This window comes from Pseudoliparis swirei, chromosome 12, assembly GCF_029220125.1.
Source record: "Pseudoliparis swirei isolate HS2019 ecotype Mariana Trench chromosome 12, NWPU_hadal_v1, whole genome shotgun sequence".
In the NCBI taxonomy this organism is placed as follows: Eukaryota; Metazoa; Chordata; class Actinopteri; order Perciformes; family Liparidae; genus Pseudoliparis; species Pseudoliparis swirei.
In genome coordinates this window covers 9,886,314-9,908,260 of record NC_079399.1, presented here as the reverse complement: position 1 = coordinate 9,908,260, position 21,947 = coordinate 9,886,314, and the positions used below count along the sequence as shown (strand labels likewise).

The following is a 21,947-nucleotide window of genomic DNA, read 5'->3' as shown; positions in this document are numbered from 1 at the left end:
TTAAAGTGGAGTGAGACAGAATTAAGAATGAAGGTTTATAGACCGTGACTTAGTGAACATGAGAAGTTTTATGTTTATTTCATATAGGGGAAGACTCTGATCATCATTGACTTGGTGGCACTCTCCATGTGTAGTAGTTTAGGTTTGCTCAATCTCTCTGTGGGATTATGGGCTGAAATCCAAAGAAGCTTGTAGATTTATCCTGGTCAGGTACTCACTGCCTGAGAGCTGACGTTCTTTTATTGCCTGTCCGGGATGTGGAGGTCAAAGCTTAATCCACCTGAGGGGCTGAGGGGCAGCTTTCCACGCCGCACAGAGGCCACAGAATCTCGCTGATACCTTTAAAGGTTAAACATAACTATATACGAAATAGTAGCCAATGAAAGGAGATTAAAATATTGGGCCAAATTATGCTAAATGTGAAGATGACAGGATGAAAATACGCACATACTTCATCCGTTGTGTATTCAGTTCAAAGGGAAAAAAAGGTGTAAGATGATGGCTCTGTTGATTAGATGGCTTTATTCATTGGTATGGTCATAACACACCTCAGGAATGATCATATGCATTACAGCTTAATACATTACACTGGTGCCTTTCTGGGAGCTGAAGACGCAGTTTGCACTGTGGGAAAGGAGGACTTGATTATTGATGTTTGAATTATATGTTGAGGACTCTGCTTGTTCTCTTGTTGCTATTGCTATTATTATCATGTCCAACGTACAAAGCAGTTTTGTTTACGATTAAGGGGCTGATCTCTTTCCCGGAGTCTTTCTTTGTCATTCTCGATGTTTTCTATGTGAATCCATAAAAAAGATACTCTGATAATGTTTACATTGAATCTGTTTTCATAATTTACTGCACAGTTCAAACTGTGTTTGACTTGGAGACCTCTGCAGGGAATTTACAGCCGCTGGCCATAGGAATACAACCTACGACACACACCCACACACACACACCTACACATACACACACACATACACAGACTAACTGATCATGAGCAATAGTATCGCCCCCAGGCTGTTACACCTCTATGTGCCCCCTGTATGAAAGATGGCCACCCCCCACCTTCGTCCTCAGCGTCGTGGGAAGAATGAATGGGTATAATCAGTAAGCTCACCCATTCACTCTCCTCAGGAAGAGCAGCCAGTCATTCTCCGTCAGTCGCTTCTCTCTTCCCTCATCACTCCATTTCTCGATCCTCCCACCGCTCTGCATCCTTTCTCTCTCCTCTGCCTCTTTTATCAGGGTTGCCGATCTCGGTATAACTGTATTCCCTCTCTCTCTCTTTCTCTCGCTCCCTCCCTGCAATTATTTTCTCATCTGCTCACATAATATCCACCTCTTCTCTGCTGATTCATTTATATAGATTTGAATATCTTAATTCTCCCCCTCTTTCCATTTGCTCGCCCCCAATCCTGCTACCTTTCCCCCCCTCGCTGCAGCACTGCCAATGTTCCTGTTTTGTTTTGACTCGATCTGTATTCCTCCCAAGCACTTTCTTCTGTTTTGCAGCGGTTACTGCAACCTTAATAATAGTCTTCGGTGACTTTAATATGAGAACATATGCTCTTAAAATAATAAGTGTGTCTGTAAAACGAAGCCCTACGCTGTACAATTACAGGGTGTGGAATAGTGAGAATAATGTCCAGACTGAATGTGATTGAAAGTCCTGTGGGGCGTCAGAAAGGCTGAAGTCCTGCCGGTGGTGGATCTGTTCAAGCTGTGTTGGTAGACCATTCAAATTCACTGTGAATATTCCACTTTCCTTCCGAGCAAGGAACCAGTTAACTGACGTCATGACCTTTTGTATCCGGTGGAGCAAGGAGCAAAATACCTTCAGAAAAACGCTGTATGAATATTCTCCGCATGCCGGGCTGCCTTAAACAAACAAACACGAGTGCTTCGGCGTTGCATATGATTCTGTACGTTCCTTGACAGAGAACCTTTCAGGTTTGGTCGTCCAGGCGTGGAGTGTTACTGTCAGCATGAGAGTGGAGCGGCCGTCATCCAGCTCCAGTTTCTCATCAATGAGGTAGGTCACAAAAAAACACGAGTCAGAGATATGTTTCTTACTCCAGTGAGGCGTCTGTACTCACCAGTAAGACCAGCGCTGTCTTACAGAGCCAAAGGCGGGTAACTCTGTCGGTAAAGTCCACTGTGCTCTATGTCTTTAAATAATCACTTCATAAAAACTCATCACTGGTTATCGCATTTCACCCCTTAAAATGTTCTACAAGTAGTCCCCACTGGGCTGTTGGAGGTGAGGATGTATGATGATTGTACTGGCAGTGTGAAAGAAACTCGCCTTCTTTTTCTGCTTATCACTCATATGTCTTTTCATGTTTTGGGGCAGTGAGCAGTTTTCTTCCTTATATGTAACACAAGTAGGATTACACATGTTGGTCCCGTGGTATTAGTGAAGCTGGGTTTTAATGGCACAAGGGTCCGTCACAGAATGCCTCTTCACACTCGTCGGGCTGTGCATGTGTTCAAATTAGTTGGAGATGCTTTGAGGACTTTGGCATTTTGGATTGAATTCAAAAAGAGAAAGACAAATGTCTTTACTTTGTACCAATACATTGGTGGAAAAAAGAAGGTTACCGAATAGTTCACCAGATTCTTACCAAGTCAAATTTAAATACACTAAAAAGGTTCTTGCAGTGTGCAGGATTTTTTTGGTTCTTATTGATCCAACGCACTTGACAATAACACTTTTTGGTTTTATTGACAACTTAGAACTAAAGAGATTGTTAGTTGATAATAACTCGATATCAGCTGACATGCTAAGAAGATTTTAAAAGTATTGAAAACCTACAGCTGCATGATTCATGTGGCAAGTTTTAATTATTTAATCTGACTGAAAAACAATGTATTTCATGCATAGCTGTGTGTGTGTGTGTGTGTGTGTGTGTGTGTGTGTGTGTGTGTGTGTGTGTGTGTGTGTGTGTGTGTGTGTGTGTGTGTGTGTGTGTGAGAGAGACTGTGACAATTCCAACAAACCCTGAGAGAGATGGAGATGATTTTTAGTGCCTCCTCCACACACACTTACATTTATATACATCTCATGAGTCATTGCTGTTAACTGGGAGAAAGACGCCTGACTCAAAATCAGTTCTCAAAGAGTGCAGCGTGACTCATGGGTGTCAGGCCAACAGAGTCTGCAAAGCTGTTCATGGACTTAGCTGTCGTTATAACCTGCATGTAGTTCAACGATGCTACCTCTGATATCTTTGAATATAAAATGAAATGACTCTTTTGTGTGACAGGGAGCGCTGGTGAGTGCTCTGGCTGACGACAGTGTTCACCTGTGGAACCTGAGGCAGAAGAGACCAGCCATCCTCCACTCCCTCAAGTTCAGCAAAGAGAGGTAAGAGGGGCACACGCAACTGCCAATAACGAGAAAGACCTTCTGCTAACTCGATGTGTCCGTCTTGCTACCACTCTCTTTTTCTCCTCGATTACGCCCTCACACTCGCTCTGTTGCAACATGCCTTTCTGCGCAGCGGCCCGTGTCACAGTTTGCTGCCCGTGCGAACTGTTAGTTCTCACTGACTCTCATGCTGTATGCAAACAGACGGCGGTTCCTTTGGCAAGTGTGTCTCTCTGCGCTCGCTAAACTGTGCACGGGGCAAAGGAGGTGACATAGAGGCTCTCTCCGTGGGTCTCGAACTGAACGCTCATTATTTGGCTCACTAACACACCTGAAGATTGACAGCGACAGGTTGTAACACACACACACACACACACACACATAGACAATCAGACTTTAAACATAAACACACACAAGCAATTACTATACACAGAGTTTAAGATGATGGATGGTGTTTGAAATTAAAACTTCTGAGACTTATATTTATGTGATAATCATTATGAGAAATACATTTATCAGGCAATTACCTTCAAACCATGTGACCGTATAAGTTCAGGAACCTTTGGTGCATGTCGTCCCCTCTCTCGCTACACCTTGATGTAGTGTCATCCCTTATATTATGCACCTTATACAGTTCTGTGATGCCATTTTCAAAACTGTCCTGGGTTATTAATTAAGGAGAATCCAATATCCAAGGACTGTAAAAAAAGAAAAATACATATTTTCTATCGCCTCACCCCAAGGAAGTTTCTGCCCACTGTCTCCTCCAATCACAGAGGCAGTGATAAACCACCAGAGCCAATCATATCATTGGCCAGTGATCTGTCACAGTTAAAAGTGGCGAATGGGTTAAATGTCAGAACCAATGATCTGAGACACCGCTGATGTGAGCGACAGGTGGCCACCAGCGTCTTTTAGGGCGGGTTGTGTTCTTGCGTAGGCGCTTGACCGCCTCTGACATTTAGTAAGCACCGGCGTCCAACGCTCCTACCTCGAGAACACAGCGGCGGAAAGGAGCGACGTCACTTCATCTCAAGATGCAAAGTCGCATGAGGCGTTTGGAATGGGAAGAGAACGTTAAACTGCAGCAGTGGGTAGAAGTGAAAGAAGAGGCTTGAGAGGAAGAGCCGTGGCATTTGGGAGAGTAACGGAATTGTATGAAAGAAGGAAAGAAGAGGAACGGGTAACACAAGCAAGAGGAGGTCTTGATGGGGACCAGACGCCCACTCATTGGCTTTTCTCATCCCATTAAAATATCAAGAGGACGAATGGAGACTCATGACTGAGACAGTCTTACCAGTTAATCTGAGCGCTATACATCAGTCTGGATGTTACATAATACGATACCATCTCTCTGTGACTATTAGGGAGCCCTCAACTTAATAACGACAACAAATGTGGATCTTTTTTTTACCAGGTTACTAGTTTCCTCCCACATGCCAACGACATAAGTCTCAGGTGAACTGGAAACTTAATTGTGTCTTTGTGAATGTATTTGTCCACTTAAGCTGAACACTTACCAGCTGCGTTGCAAGTAATTGCATCATCTGCCGCACATCATTGTATGCCTATAGCGCAGGCGCCATAGAGGCACTGATTCAGGGGGTTAATGCTGGTCGGATGCAGTCGCAAAATGCTCCTGGAAATAGAAAATGAGCTCCAACACGAAGACGCTTCGTGGGCTTACACAGAACAAAGGGAAAGGTTGCACTGATGATTGTCATGATCGTTGTATGTGTTGCCCGTTAGCCCTCCGACATACTGGCAACTTGTCAAGGGTCTTCCGGTTTCTTTTGGCCCAGCATGCTGGCAGGTGTTGATAGTGAGTTGTATCTCGCCAGTACATTGGTATCATATTCTATATGATTGCAGCCTCCAAGGGACCATTAGGTTCTAGTTGAGTCTTCCCATTTCAACTTTCTCTCACACAGTTTAGCCAAGCGTCCTGCACTCTGAGAAGCTTTTAAGATCTCTTCTGGCTTCAAAGGCTCTAAATAGCTCTCTGCTTTGTATATTTGGATAAAAAGTCTGCACACGGTGGTCGCTTTTGTAATATAGTTGTTACAAGAAATAGCTTCCGGTTACATCTTAATAACAACAATGGTTATTAGAAGATCACAGCTTGAAGTGTCATCAGAAGGTAAGAATGGATGTTGAAGTATGTAGCAGTGTAATTGGTTTATGGGACAAACTCATTTGCAGGTCTGAATTAGACAGATATGTAAAACCTATAAAAGTCGTAGACACCCACTGCCACTCTATCCCATCTCCTACTTTTGTATACCTTTGCTCCTTTGTTCAAAGCTTGACTTTAGTTTCTCAGGGTGTGGAGGACCCAACTATAGCATAATCCAGCCATGACAGCCTCCTAATAAGGTGCAATAGAACAAATAAACAAAAGACTCATAAATCAATGTTTCCTGGCTTCTGAGGGCACCATTCCAATACTTAGAAACACCTTCCTCTTTTCTTCTCGCCTTCCTTCGTCTGATCAGTATTCGAGTTGATGGTGAAAAGCAGTGTTGCAGAAAGCCCTCCAGCCTCAGCAGCCATTCACATCAGATCACAGGCACTAGGAGAGAGGAGAGAGGAGAGGAGAAGTTGAGACAGACTGGGCCTCAGCCAGAGAGCAGTGAGTCAGTCTGTGAGTAGGAGTGTGGGGATGGAGGGAGCGCAAAAGAAATCCTGCCGAGTCATTCTGGCGTAGGATGCTCTCGTCACCTCCTGGCCTAACAAGAGTGCACTGCAGATGTGGAAGCTATCCTCAATGCAGCACGCGCACACACACACACACACACACACACACACACACTCAACGGTACACAGACAACATAAAATATACCTCCACTGTAACTTGTTCTTTTGTATTTTAGATTATTGTATTTCAGTACACTAACTAATTGTATTCTTGATCCATTTGATTCGAGCTGCTTGAATTTTGGCTTTCCGAAGCTGATCCGAGTCACTTATTATTGGAATTTTCTGGGGTACCAGCTAAACATAACTGCTCAATAGATTGTCGGCAAAGCTATTGCATCAATTCTATTAATTGAGACTTTCTTGAGCAATATAGACTAATTCAGTTTGCTAACTAACCTTCGTTATTTTAAAATGCATAGTAAAGAAGTGTGAAGGTGAATTGATGAAACCTAGGTCCGGAGTGGGTGTGTGTGTGGGGGGGGGGGGCCCTAGATTTTTCTTAATTGAGACTCTTTTCGTAGATTGGTTTCTCTAAACTCTCTGATACATTATTTCTTACTATCAGCTGCTTCCCCTGCCATTATTGTGCATGAATCTTTAATAGATAGTTTGAATATATTACATTTTTGCATAATATTTTTCAGTGTTAAATAATGAGTCATGTTACTGCTCTGCTGCAGCAATAGCATACTCATTACTGAAACTAAATCATCGTGTTTCCGTAGGGTCTAGTCAGCCAGTGTGTGATCAGTGCTGTGCACAAGGCCAGTTTAATTAAGTTATTATTTTTATTATTAAATCAATAAAATAAATCACGTCTGTATTTGAGCAGATGGACGGTGACTTTCTCATGACGGACAGGCACAGATTACTCCACTTGCAACAGTCCTCTTTGATAGAAACACCACACAAGAGCCAGCATTACAAATGATGGCTTTCTAAAGTATCCCCCTCTCGTTTGCAGTGGACCGTGCTCTCGTGCGTCGAGCCCACAGTGCAGTTAACCTCAGAGTTGTGTGTGGCAGGCGTCTGTCATTTCTGAAGCGATGTGTTTGGCCCTGAGCTTGCGAGCTGGCAGCTGCCTTTGTGTGTCGTGACCACTTGAAGCAGGACACTCATGCATGCACAACAAGTGTGAACACAATGACACGCACATAAGGAAACTTGCACACTTGCTCAAACAATTAGTTGCACACAAAGAAATGGAAACACACACACACACACACGCTGCTAAATTGCGAGCACATTTGTATAATTATGCTTCTTGCCACTGCCTCTCAGTCGGCCCTCTAATACTGGCACGAAGAACACTTAATCAGCTCGCTTGTATATAATACACGATTCTAATGTATTAAAACTATCTACGCACATGTACAGATAGAGCATATTTATATACAACCATAGACTTCATATAAGAAGTAGATGTAGGTATCGTAACGTCGCCCATTGGATCTGCATCTTGGATCCATCTCCATGTTGTTTTTTTCTCAACCAATGAACAGAATTTAATAATAATACATTTAATAATAATACATTTATTTTATAAGGCGCCTTTCAAGGCACTCAAGGTCGCCGTGCAACACATTATAACAATTACAGTTGAGACAACCGGAGAGCAGCGGCAGCGCTCACTCCCGGAAGTGACGTAAAGGATGAAAGATTACAGCACAACATGAGGGTAGCGAGGCGAGGAGAACAGCCCGCAGACTACGCTCCTATAGGAGGAGAGTGTGGGAGCAGGAAAACACACCTCAGCACATAAGCACACACATTTAAACATGACTTGCAACCGGAAACAGACTTAGGCGTGGGATGGGGGGTGAGGGTAGTGAATGCATATCAGTGTGTTGTAAGTTCGTGTATGAGTGGCTTGTGTTGTCTTCTTCCCCCAGGCCACAATCAGACAGTTCTCAGATCGCAAGATGGTTGTGGCCATGGAGACAGCCTTGAAAAGGTCCCGTGAATAGTCAACAGTCCACAGGTGTCTGTGGAGAGGGGGGGAAGGAATGCGAGAGATTCTCACTTCATCGAATTTCAGGGGAGTTGTTGATCCAGTGGTATCAGCCGAAAGCAGATAAGATTGGGATTGTTTGGTCTTGTAAGTAGCTGCATTCAATTTGCGCAACTACGATCCCCCCATTTTCTTCCCATTTTCCAATAAGTTTTCAAATCGATTCGGCAGCCTTAGGGGGCTTTTAACAGCTGTCACCGTTTCATTAATTTTCCGATAAGCCAGAGCAGCGCCAAATCCAAACAGCAGAAATCCTGTAATCATAGTTCCGAATCGGTAAATGTCTTCTACGTCCTCCACGGAAAGGGCTGCTAGGCAGACGACACGCCAACGCTCCCACGCGTCCATCGTGTAACCAGCTGCCAACGTCCCGGCAGGACAGGCAGGTTCCCCCGAACCCGAGCTTCTTGTCGAGAAGATGGTGTCAATTGCGTTGAGAGACCAGTTGATCAAATCCATGTTTTTTAGTTCGAAGAGCGATGCGGAGAGAGTCTCTCAAGTATAAGACAAGACAAGACATGACAATAGGAGCCAAGCAGGGAAAGTCATGGGGAGGAGAGGGAGAGAAAAATGCGACCGCCTTCGGAGAGAGCCAAACGAGAATGTCTCTCTCAAATTTAGCATATTTGTAATTCGGAAGAGTGACGTAGAGACGTTCAAGACTCTGGTAGCGGCCGCGAGCTGTCAATCACAGTAAGCCTGCCCTGAAGCATACTTTGTTTAATTTTATATTTTACGTTGCAATCTGAAACCAGAGGAGTCGCCCTCTGCTGGGCATTAGAGAGAATGCAGGTTTTAAGTTAAGACACTTCTGCATTGGCGTCACGTGGCAGAACCGAAGGTTGCCGCAGAACATATGTAATTCTATGAGTTCATATCGGTTGCTGAGAAGCATGTGCACATGCAAACAGACACGTGCACAGGCACATGAAAAGAGACATAAATGCACACGGTGTTTGTAACGCCGAAAGCCAACACATGCACTCACTCAAGCCCTCCTATGCAAAGATGAGGCTCCTCTGTTTCTGCGGTTGGAAAAAATACATTTAATCTAACGGACAGTCCGCCAAAGTTGTCATGAGAAGTCCTGTGGCTCCTATAGTCATCTCACCTGTAGTGAGTCTGTAGAGGCTGATCAACTGTTAAAGGTACAGTCGTAAGTCATCATGTTCTCATTTGCAAGACTACAAATTATGTTTCCTCCACTATGTTTTTGCAAAGCACATGGGTGATGTATGAATACATATTTTGTGGGAGAACGCATTGCAAGATCGTGATGTTGCTCTTCAGCTGAGCATGTACAGCTCTTCCAGTATTATGATATTCCTGTTTATAAATGTGCAGTGTATTGAGAGTCTGTGTATATTTTGGACTGTGCGGATGACATTTCTGTTAAGTTGCCCAATTCCTCCCCAGAAATGAATATATTCATGTTTTGGTGCAGAGCTGTGTGTGTGTAGGTGTGTGTGTGTGTGTGTGTGTTACATGCATACTGTCTACTTCTAGCATCCTTTGCCAAATATGTTCAGGAGGAAAAATAATTGCTGACTAGATGACTTGAAGCCTTTTTAAAATCTAGGAAGTGTCATTTTCTTGCACTTTGCAGGTATAAATCACATGACTTTCACACCAGAGACCAGAGTCCAGCATCGTTGTCTCTTTCCCTATTAACAGGTTCCCTGAACCATAAACATGTTAATTATACTTTAGTTGCTAGGAGTGGATATTGTAGCGTAAAAACATTACATTAGTTGATTATGAATGTTTTTCATATTCATTCGATTAAAATGTGTTTAATATGTTGATGTTTATGTTGATACAAACTATATATAGTTGCTTGGAGACATGATTGTAATGCCATGTAGTTTGAAAAGAGTAATTGAAGCATGGGGAAAGAGGTTATTTTGATCTCTCCTTGAATACTGCACAGGGCCTAGTCTTGAGTTTAATGCCATATTTGTTATATTAATTCATCTAAAAAGAAAACACACTATTTTATTTTTCTGTATTTAACATTTGGATATTCAACTTGCTGTGTAGAGTGATTCCATTGCTAAATATGAGCCAATCTTTCATGAACACAGATGAAATACTCCAGTGTGTCCTTCCTGTTGGAAATCATATATACAGAAGAAAGTACTGTCAAGAGAGATGGATACAACTTAGTTTCTCTCCTTACCAGGGTGGTGTGTACCAGCCGTTGTGTACCAGGGGTGTTGTCTTATAGATACAGGCCTCTGAACGTCACAAGTGTAGCTCAAAGCACCGTGCGGTATAAAGAGGATCTCTGGAGGAGTTTGGCGACCTTGAAATATTAGCACGGCGGATTACCAAGGTTGTACATTATTATTCCTCAGATGTATTGAGGGTTGAATTGAAAGATAGATGAAAGAGCAAAATGATGAAAACGAAATGAGAAGATGAATGGATAGCCATAGCTGAGGAGGGAAGGGTTTCTAACCTCTCATTAAACTTAAGTCTGATGGATGGACGAAAAGAGGAGATGGGGAAGTGAAGATGAAAACTTGAGGATTCTCTGTGTCTCGTTGCCCTCATGTAGCCTGCAGGTCTGGATAGAAGGTGGCTGATTGAATGACTTTAGTTTGCCACTCTTATCATGTCTTCTGCTTCGACCTGATTGAGTGGTAAATAATCCTCTCACAGTTTTGCATAATTGTTCTCCCGTTATAATAGGACGCTGATTGATTTGCAAGAAGCTTCTGTCTCCCGGCCGTCCGTGTCTTTCTCCCTGGTTCCACCTGGTCCACCCTTCCTCTTCCTCTCCTCTGTCATTCTCTGCAAAACTTTTAACTCGTGTCTCCTTCTCTTCACAGAATAACTTTCTGCCACCTGCCCTTCCAGAGTAAATGGTTGTACATCGGCACAGAACGAGGGAACATCCACCTCGTCAACGTGGAGTCCTTTATGCTCTCAGGCTACGTCATCATGTGGAACAAAGCCATTGAACTGTGAGTGTAACTGCCCACGTGTCACCCTCTGATGTTGCCTCCCACTCCCAATGCCCTGCATGTTCCTTGCATTTCCCCTCCTCTTTTTCCTCTTCTTCAAATGCTGACAACTCTGTGTGGTGTGGAGGGGATTCTCGTCCACATTGCATCCCTGATACACGGATCAATAGTTGAACTCTGTAGGTATCAAACTCGTATCACTAGGACTGCAACATTGACCCCAGGGTCTATTGACTCACCTTGCAGCACTTAAGTGAGGGAGGCGATGCCGTGTAATCAGCACTGTGCCTTTCAAAAGGTTATTGTGGCTTAGATGAGATAATGAGATACGAAATAATTAGTCAGAATATTGTTTTCAGACACATGACAGACTCCAGGTAGTGAGCGACTTGTCTCTCTGCTGTTTCAATGGATCTGTCAGTTTGACAGGCTCCATTTTGGTTCCCCGTTGAAGAGACTTAAATTATTCACTGGAGCGTTTTGCTTCACGCTACCCCCCCCCCCCCCCCCATCCCCTTCTGTGCAAGTGTGTGAGTGGGAGGAGAGGGAAATGATGGAGGAATGAGGGAGGGGGTGGAACAGGTGTCTGCCGACATCAGTGTATGGTACACACAGACGCCTCGTCTCGTCGACACGGCCACGGGGAAGTAAAGGAGCGAGTGAGTGGTTGGGGGGGGGGGGGGGAGGGAGGGGAGTGTGTGACATCGAGGAGACGAGTGTGGAATGGATGAGACGTGGCTTTTGCCCGGGGTAAAGGACATGCAGCGGAGGAAGGTGATGGAGGAGAGGAACGGAGTGGTGACAGAGGGATACATGCAGGTAACAGAGGGCAGAGCAGATGAGGAGTTGTGAGGATGAAGAGGTGGAAGGAAAAGGTTTTCAATAAAGAATAAAAAGGGCAGAAGGACGGATATTGATGAGAAAGAAGGTAGATGTGGATGATAGGATGGAGAGGTAGATACAGGAGTTCTTCTTGACTAAAGGAAAAGCAATAACTTTGGTAGACTGATTTCTCCTTTACAGTACCGTTCACTCCTCTTCACCTCGATGTCAATCTACCCCGACCGTCCTCATATTATTTTAAAATATCTCCTCCATTCCAAGTTCCTGATGTCATGAAAAAGTTTTCTCGACGAAAAGTCAAAGTTAATACATCTATAATATAAAAATTCATGAATTAACAATTATGAGAATATCTTCTGAATGTGCAAATAATATTTAAATCAGCACGCAATTATTGAAATAATGTCCTGCTTTTATGAAGTGCTTCTAGCATCTCATTCACCTGTTCTCACACACATTTGGAGAGTAACCGTGCACGGGACTGGCCACATAAGTATGGGGTAAGCCGGGTATCACACCCCAAACACTGCACGCACACGACGGCTGGTTCAACCTACCAGACCTCAGCCGGCATAACAAAGAGAGATGAGTCCTTTCCATCACACTGGCGCTTGTGTAAGAATTAGAAATCGAACACTTCTACATGAAACAAAAAGGTCCCACAGCCTGTAAGTGGAAATTCAGAGCGGCCTTAATATCCCCTTCTCCACATCACAGGTTTCAGAAGCTGTAAACATTACAGCACATTTACCATATAGATAGTCCAGGATAATATAAATGTAAATGTCCATTTTTTCCATCCAAACTTCAGCCCTGCACATTTATTATTTACAATGTTATTATTAATAAATAAATTATTTACACATTTTTTATTTACAAATGTATTATTTACAAATTACAATTGGCCTACAATACAGTATATTTGAGTTCACAGTCATCTTGAACCATATTGACCTGCATGACCTGATATTTTAGCTGTATACATCTCGACCGTACCTCCATTTCCAGAGCTTTGTTTAACCCTCAACATTTTCTTTGACTTATTGTTGTTTCCATCCAAATGTCAGCCCTGCACCTTTATTGTGAAAGGAGTTTTCTATATATTTTGATTAAGGCCTCACACACTCACACAGCCATTCTATGAGAGACTGTGTCTTTAAGATGGCGACAGTGCCATCAATTGAGTCCTGGATGTGTTACAGAAGCTCTCAGTTCATGTACATAGGCAATAGGCATGTACATGTCTATATGTATTAGTGTGTGTCTGTAGTGTCTGTAGTTTGCTTTGACCCAGATCAGAGAGGTGTGATGTGATTCTCTAGTTCTTTCTCTTTTTGTTCTTTGCCAGCTGTGGGGTTGGCAGGGTTGTGCTAGTCCAGGTACAAAAGCCTCTTTACCTTTCCCATTGTTCTTCTTTGACTCTGTCTTCAGAAGAAGGTAGTACTTAATCTAAATGAACAGGAATTATATATATTATTTAGGAAAAATGCTAAATGCTTTTCTCTGTTTTTTTATCATCATAACTTGATTATCTTTAGGTTTTAAACTGTTAAAGGGGACATATTATGAAAATTCCACTTTTTTAGTGCTTCTATACGTTAATTTGGGTATCTGGCATGTCTCCCAACACAAAAACGCTGGAAAAAAACAACTCACGCGGCTTGTTGTGGTTCCTCTATGTCAGAAACGATAATGCTTGAGTGCGTCAAATGGGATCACCACCAACGTCTATGTAGATTTTGAAGCACGCCCATGTAGGGAGTCTGGTAACATGGCCTTGGACCGCCCCCCACCACCACTCGACCCACCCAGTTTAAAGACGGTTCGGTGACCTTAGCCAATGTACAAACAAAAAAAATGTAGAAGTGACATTCAGAAACGTCCTGTTGAGCCCTAACTTCTCGAAATTGTTCGGGAGCCTCTTCTTGTTCAGGGTCTGACTCTGGTTCAAAACGATATGGTTGCACGATGCTATCTTCATCTGCTAGGCGAGCGCATCTCGTGGAGGAGGGGGGGGGAGGGGGGAGCTGGCTCATTAGCATTTAAAGGAACAGGCACTCAAAACAGGTAAATCTGTGGGGAGGTGTTTTTGACAGGGTAAAAAGGGTGCTGTTTGAAATGATTCTTGTGGTATTTTGACCAAAATATGTTACAAACATTTCATTAAGACCCCAAGGAACCATATCAACTTGTGGAAAAATGGGCATACGATGGGTCCTTTAAAATAAGCGTTTTGAAGATTGGGCTTTGGGAACCTGTGCGGGGCATTTTCCACAATTTTGAAGACTAAACGAAACATTGTTGATGTTGCAGACTTCTAAGCTAAGTACTATTTCCGTATCCTCAGCTGAATACTTGGAGTTGTCTACATTAGTGTTATTGTGATAAACTGGTTGTACATGTAGTGCTATTAAAAGCCTTTTTAAAGATTGCATTTTAAGGCCTGCCTTCCACACCTTTGTTCTTTTGTAATTGCTGCAAGGAGTCTAGGATATGATGTGTACCGTGTTCATCTTCCCTTGGCCTAATTGGAATTCCCTGCTATTTGGAGACAAGCTGCAGTGGCTGTGCCGGTGGCCCCAGGCCTGGCCTGGCCCAGCGCTTCGTGTGTTTGTATGACTCATATATTGCAGTGCATAACAACTGCTAGGCACTATAGTTCACTCAGTGCTTCAGGCATGAAGGACATTTCCAGACAGCCACATGTGAATCTGTGTTTATTTACATGATGCATCATGTTATTTATGCTCTGAATATGCAAGAATATCTATAGTTTTGTCACTGACAGCATCTGTGTGTGAGTTTGATTTTGATTCAGCTCGATGGTCACTGGGTACAGAGGGCCGGAGAGAAGTGGGACAGGAGTGGTGAATGTTAACGGCTCCCTATGACACATAGTTCACATGGACATGTTGGCCCGAGGTCTATTCTGTCCTCTTTTATTTTCTCCCACTCTCCTAAACCTGTAGTTACTTATTTATCATGCTTAAAACCTATGTTCCTGCATACTGTTGTTTGCATATTCGTGGTCCTCAGCTGGTACAATAGTGCCCTACTAGGGAGCATCACAGTATCCAGTATCCTCAAAGCCATTTACAGTGGCCCCAGAGCCCCAGGCTGCAGGTGGAGGAACAGTGACCTTTCCCGGGGAACCCATCCTTTCATCATCCTATGCATTAGGAAAAAGGCCATTACAAATCATTTTGAGTGTCTATTTATTCAGTACAGTATAATTATGATGCAGTTTGTGTACATTGGTTAGCATGCATGTAATAATTCATTAGGTACAGTCTTGGATTCTAAATCAATACATTTCTCTATTTGGTTACAGTAAGTTTAATACAAAACGAAACCTATGCAAGCAGCAGTATCGGGAGAGACTCCAGACAAATTTGGTCCAAAATACAGCGGACTAGACTTAAGGATACAAACCTTTTTAGTGCCAGATTTTATCGAAAGTCAAGAGTTCACTATTCAACTCGCCTTCTCCGCTCGCGGCCAACAGACACAGCTGGATAGCTAGTCTGGTGGTTTTCAAATAAAACCACCAGACTATTGATTTTTAATCTTGCTAGCATAGCGTTGTTACATTACATTACATGTCATTTAGCAGACGCTTTTATCCAAAGCGACTTACAATAAGTGCATTTCAACCTAGAGTACAAACTAAGAACAACAAGAATACAGGAAGTAACATTTCCTCAACATAGTCGAACTACAAAAGTACCATAAGTAAGTGCTATCTAAGTGCCACTGAAGTGCTAATCTGTGTTTTAATCCAGATATAGTCGGAAAAGGTGTGTTTTCAGTCTCCGACGGAAGATGTAGAGACTTTCTGCTGTCCTGATGTCAGTGGGGAGCTCGTTCCACCACTGAGGAGCCAGGACAGCAAACAGTCTGGATTTCGAGTGATTAGCTCGAGGTGCAGGAGTCACAAGTCGGTTGGCTGTTGCCGAGCGGAGCGAACGTGCCGGGGTGTACGGTGTGACCATATCCCGGATGTAGACGGGGCCCGATCCGTCTAGAGCACGGTACGCCAGAACCAGTGTTTTGAAGCGGATGCGAGCAGCCACCGGTAACCAGTGGAGAGAGCGGAGGAGCGGAGTGGTGTGGGTGAATTTCGGGAGGCTGAAGACCAGTCGAGCTGCTGCATTCTGGATGAGCTGCAGGGGTCGGATGGCCTTAGCAGGTAGACCAGCCAGGAGGGAGTTGCAGTAGTCGAGGCGTGAAATGACCAGAGCCTGGATCAGAACCTGCGCCGCCTTCTGAGTAAGAAGAGGACGTATTCTCCTGATGTTGTGCAGCATGTACCTACAGGAACGCGTCGTCGCAGTGATGTTGGCCGTCAGGGAGAGTTGACTGTCGAGTGTCACCCCGAGGTTCCTGGCAGTCAGGGTAGGGGCCAACACAGAGCTGTTGAAGGTGATAGTCAGGTCGTGGGTGGGGAGCCTTTCCCTGGAAGGAATAGTAGCTCAGTCTTGTCAGGGTTGATCTTCAGGTGGTGAGCAGACATCCACTGAGAGATGTCAGTCAGACAGGCAGAGATTCGTGCCGCCACCTGTGTTTCGGACGGTGGAAACGAGAAGATCAGTTGGGTGTCATCAGCATAGCTATGGTAGGAGAAGCCATGCGAACGAATGACAGAGCCGAGAGAATTTGTGTACAGAGAGAAGAGGAGGGGACCCAGGACAGAGCCTTGAGGAACCCCAGTAGTGAGAGGACAAGGATCAGACACAGATCCTCTCCAAGTTACCCGTAGGTGCGGTCTTTAAGGTAGGAAGAGAATAGAGCGAGTGCAGTGCCTGAGATCCCCAGGTCCTGAAGAGAAGAGATCAGGATCTGGTGGTTCACGGTGTCAAATGCTGCAGAAAGGTCGAGAAGGATAAGGACAGAGGAGAGAGAGGCTGCTCTAGCAGTGTGAAGCTGCTCAGAGACAGCCAGGAGGGCAGTCTCTGTCGAGTGGCCGGCCTTGAATCCAGACTGGTGAGGGTCAAGAAGGTTGTTACTGTGGAGATAGGAGGACACTTGGTTCAAGATAGCTCGCTCCAGAGTTTTGGAGAGAAAAGGTAGAAGAGAGACCGGTCTGTAGTTGCTGACTTCAGACGGGTCGAGCGTGGGTTTCTTCAGGAGAGGGTTGACTCTCGCCTCCTTCAGAGAGTTAGGGAAACAGCCAGTTGAGAGGGAGCTGTTAATAAGATGGGTGAGGAAGGTCAGAAGGTCAGGAGCAATAGCCTGGAGAATGGGAGACGGGACGGGGTCAAGGGCGCAGGTGGTCGGTCGGGCGGAGGTCACCAAGCTAAGAACTTGATTGGGAGACAAGGGGTGAAAGAGGAAAGAGAGGGGGATGAAGAAGTTAGTGTTGGTGAGGTGATAGAAGATGGATTAGTAAAGGAGGAGCGTATGTCGTCTATCTTGTTTGTAAAGTAGTCGACAAAGTGGCTCGGCAAAAGGGTGGAAGGAGGAGGGGCCAGGGGGGATCAAGGAGGTTGGAAAAGATAGAGAAGAGTTTTGTGGGGTTAGAGAAGGAAGACTGAATTTTGGTCAGGTAGAACGAGCTTTTGGCTGCAGAGATAGAGGAAGAGAATGAGGAGAGGAGAGATTGATAGAAGAGCAAGTCTTCCGCTTGATTCGATTTGCGCCATTTTCTTCCCGTCGCGCAGGGTGGCTCTCTCGGCGCACCGAGTCCGACAACCACGGAGCCGGAGAGGATTTCGAACCGGTCGTGTCTTAAAAGGACAAAGAGAATCAAGAGATGAAGACAGGGAAGAGAGGAGAGTGTCTGCGGCAGAGTTAGGCTGCATGAGTGAGAAGCAGTCAGTTGAGGGGAGAGCAGATAGGACAGAGGAGGCCAGAGAGGAGGGGCAGAGGGTGCGAATGTTGCGGCGTACAGGTGCAGAGTCTGTAGATATGGGTGGGTTGTCAGTACCAGAGAGCGAGAGAGAGTAAGAGATGAAGAAGTGATCAGAGACATGGAGAGGAGTTACAGTGAGGTTAGAGGTAGAGCAGTTTCTTGTGAAAATGTAGTCAAGGTGGTTGCCGGCTTTGTGAGTAGGAGGGGAGGGACTGAGTGAGAGGTTAAAGGAAGACAGTAAGAGTAAGAGATCACATGACTTCTCTGTCTGGATGTTAAAGTCACCCAGAAGGATGAGCGGGGGGCCGTGTTCCACGAAGTTCGATAGGAGGACGTCTAGCTCGTCCAAGAAATCTCCCAAAGAACCAGGGGGACGGTAGAGAACAACAATGTGAAGTTGAACCGGATGAGTAACGGTCACCGCATGAAACTCAAAAGTCAGTGGGATAAAGAGTGGAAGCGGGTAGGGACAGAAACACCATGTGGGTGAGATGAGTAAACCTGTACCTCCACCCCGACCAGAGGGTCTGGGTGTGTGGCTAAAGGAGAAGGCAGAGGAGAGAGCAGCCGGGGTAGACGTGTTGTCTGCTGTGATCCAGGTCTCAGTGAGAGCCAGGAAGTCAACGACTGCTCCATAGCAAAGCCAGAGATGAAGTCAGCCTTGCGGTTGGCTGACTGACAGTTCCAGAGGCCTCCTGTGACCAGGTGCTGGGTGTGAGTAGAACGGGTAGGAAGGATAACAGAGGAGGGGTTCCGGTACATGAATGAGCGAGTCCTATAGTAACTACGAGTAGAGATACGCACAGGTATGGAAAAGACACACATATTCAAAAAATGGGGAAATACTCAGCCACCCCCGAAGACTCCAACGGAAGACTCCTATGTCTTTGTCCTCCGAGTCTTGACTCCAACGGAAGACTCCTATGTCTTTGTCCTCCGAGTCACGCTGACGCTACAGCTGACGCGAAAAACCCCACCCGGTTATGAGCCCAAGTTAGTGCCAATTACCTCCAGCCGCGTTGACACCGCCCCTTGGCTTTTGGTATTCAAATGACACTCAATAGAAACCAGGTGACGATCGCTCGTCCAATCAGTGAAGATTCAGGTGTCGGAACACAGGACACACCTCTCTACCAAAACAACTCCTTAAAACAGGACAGACTAACAATCTAGCAGCTTTAAACAACAAATACAACAGTAACTTTAGCAGATAAAACTAGTTTAAAGAAGATACTTAGCAGGATCCAAGTAGTCAGTAGTCTCGCCTCACAGGTAGAAAATGCACACTGCAGACTTGGCCCGGAGATCTTTTAAAGACACTCAGCCAGCCCCTTGGCTTTTGGTATTCAAATGACACTCAATAGAAACCAGGTGACGATCGCTCGTCCAATCAGTGAAGATTCAGGTGTCGGAACACAGGACACACCTCTCTACCAAAACAACTCCTTAAAACAGGACAGACTAACAATCTAGCAGCTTTAAACAACAAATACAACAGTAACTTTAGCAGATAAAACTAGTTTAAAGAAGATACTTAGCAGGATCCAAGTAGTCAGTAGTCTCGCCACACAGGTAGAAAATGCACACTGAGCAGACTAGAACTATTTCCCGTTGTAAAGTCATATCTGAGGTTTGTCCTATTTACTGGAGCAGTACATGTTTCATTGCATACACAATTTGTAGGATGGTTAATGTTGTTCCGGGATTGTTAGCAAAGCCTCCGGGGTTAACAGGGAAACACACGGCACAGCTTGCAAACAAGCCAAACATATTTGTATGAACATATAAATGAATGGTCTACATTTTAGTTTTCTTTGGCAAGTGTACATGGTAAAAGCAGGATAATGCCCTTCAAGGTGTCCATTATCAGGATTTAATAGACTGAGTGGAGGCCAGATCCATTAATTCCTGATTATGAACAGCTCGAAGGGCATCATCCCCTACTTAACTGAGAGATGATCCCAAATGATCTAACCCCTTTAACTGCAACACATCACATAATGGTTGTTTCTGTTGCTGTCTTTCATTAAGCTTTTAAATAGGGAGCAGAAATATGTGTGTCATAGCTGAGCTGTCAACGGCCTTATCGGTCCACAGCAGGAGGGAAATGCAAAAAGCTACTGTTTTGGTCAGAGGATGTAGTTTAAAAGTTTTGTTCTTCCATGCACTGAAAAATTAGCATGTACGCCGCACAGCTGGGCCAGGACTTTAATCTGGAACATGTTTGTTCTCTGCGTTAACACACACACAATTATAGTCCAAGGTGACATGCGGCCATGCTGCAAACAGGCCTTTCAAGCCATGTCGCTGCGGAGACATTGTCATGGTGACAACAGATGTTCAGGACTTCACTGTGCATGACATGCATGTCTGTGTATGTACTTAAGTCCTCGTTATTTTATTTTTTATCATTCTTTTATAACAAATGTATTGTATGTGTGCGGGCGCATGCGTGCAATTCTGGGATCTGAACCATCCCTTTGGCTTAAACATCCCAGTTGCGTCATCGACACACCCACAGACATTTCCTCTCTGACGTTTACTCTTTAAAGTCCTGAAGGAGTCACTGGGTTTCAGATGAACATTTGAGATGCCAAGAAGGGTTTGGTGCAATAAAGGTTGATAGCGTATTACTTATTTTACCGAAGGTGCCAAGGGGCAGATATTTTAAGTGTTATATTTCCGATGAGGCATTTAGTTTAAATCCAGTAGTCGTGTGTGTGTGTGACACAAAAGACCTTGAATTAGTAATTGTGAGACAAGAATGTGATACCCATAACTGTGAATGATCCATACAAGTATGCATAGACATACATAGTAGTAGAGTAGTGTGCAACCCTGAAGCATCTACAAGCTGTCACACACATGTTATTTTATTCACTCCTCCCCATTGTTCTTGTCCCCAAAGACCTTTTTTTATCCTGTATGCAAAAAGTGGAGTCAGCGTGACTGCGTATCAGCAGTACACAGAGGTGTGTGCTTACAGGAGCGTGTTAACGTTGTGTGTGTGTGTGGGGTGGGGGGGGGGGGGGGTTGTGGCAGAGTATGGATGAATTTTGGGAGCCTATCTGTGCTCTGCCCATTCTGCCTCTGTTGCCATGGTGACTCCTTCATCTCCGAACCTGAACATGTATTTTGAGAATGTGTTCATGTCAGATGTATTTACTGTATAACGACGGGTTTTAACAAACCAGATTATTTTATGGGTTCTCACGGAGGGAGATGGAGAACAATGCGGATAAAATCCTAAAAAAGGAGGAAATAAACCACGTGGGACAGGCGGCTTTTTATGCAGGTTGCATTTTGTAAATCACCAAGAGGCTAATTGTCTGTTATGGATGTGGGTTTTACAAATGAGGTGGATGTATTGTTAAGATGTCTCTTAACTGTGCCGACATGCAAATGTGTGTGTGTGTCTGTGTGTGTTGTTTGTGCGCATGAGCGTTCTGCTATGGACGACTGTTAGCTGAAAGACAGGCAGTGAAGGGGATTAGATAAATCAACAGCTCCAGCTGCAGCAGAGCTTAGGTAATAAGGCCCTGGCACAAACAGGCTAAATATAGAGACAACTGAATGACTGCCTGCCTGCCCACTAACTGCTACCTTTTAACACACACACACACCCACACACACACACACACACACACACACAGGCACGCACAAAAGCAGACAGAAGATGCTATCCTTCTCTGGCCCCTTGCTTATATTTAATAGGCAATTTGTTAATTTTTAAAACAGGGGTCATCTGAATGCAACTGGCAAATTGATATATATATTTGTTTTTATATTGAAGCAAGTGTTTTACACCAGCAGGAATGTAGCACAGCATGAAAGCAGTGATCTCTTTATTTAAATTTGCAATATTTTTTTTTAACCCAAACATGATCGTACACGCCCCCCCCCCCCCCCCCAACCTACTATCAAGTTTGTGGAGTGTATTATAGATCAGAAGACTGAAACTGGAAAAAAGGTGGGACTCCAAAGTTGCCATTGCGATTCCTTCTGCTACTTCAGCTCCACGGACAGCACAATGGACTCATCTGTACTCAGCAAGTTAGGCTACTCATATTTCAGGGCCACGCTCGGGGCCTTAGATTCTAAACCTCAGTCAGATAAAGGATCAATGAGTCAGGCAGACTAGATTAACATATTCAACGAAACAACCCCTCTTCCCCTACCCTCTCGCTGCTACTATGGGAT

The 21,947-nt window shown here is 44.5% G+C and overlaps 1 protein-coding gene across 1 annotated transcript in view; it reads left to right on the top strand.

Moving 5' to 3' along the window:
* Window positions 1-1,033: 1,033 nt before the first annotated feature.
* The window catches only part of stxbp5a (syntaxin binding protein 5a (tomosyn)), a 62,789-nt gene continuing 41,875 nt past the window's right edge, over window positions 1,034-21,947 (top strand). Inside the window, exons 1-4 of the mRNA XM_056428911.1 lie at window positions 1,034-1,110; window positions 1,942-2,035; window positions 3,270-3,370; window positions 10,919-11,053. Coding sequence (XP_056284886.1) covers window positions 1,034-1,110; window positions 1,942-2,035; window positions 3,270-3,370; window positions 10,919-11,053 — 407 coding nt within the window. The remainder of the gene's footprint in view (window positions 1,111-1,941; window positions 2,036-3,269; window positions 3,371-10,918; window positions 11,054-21,947) is intronic.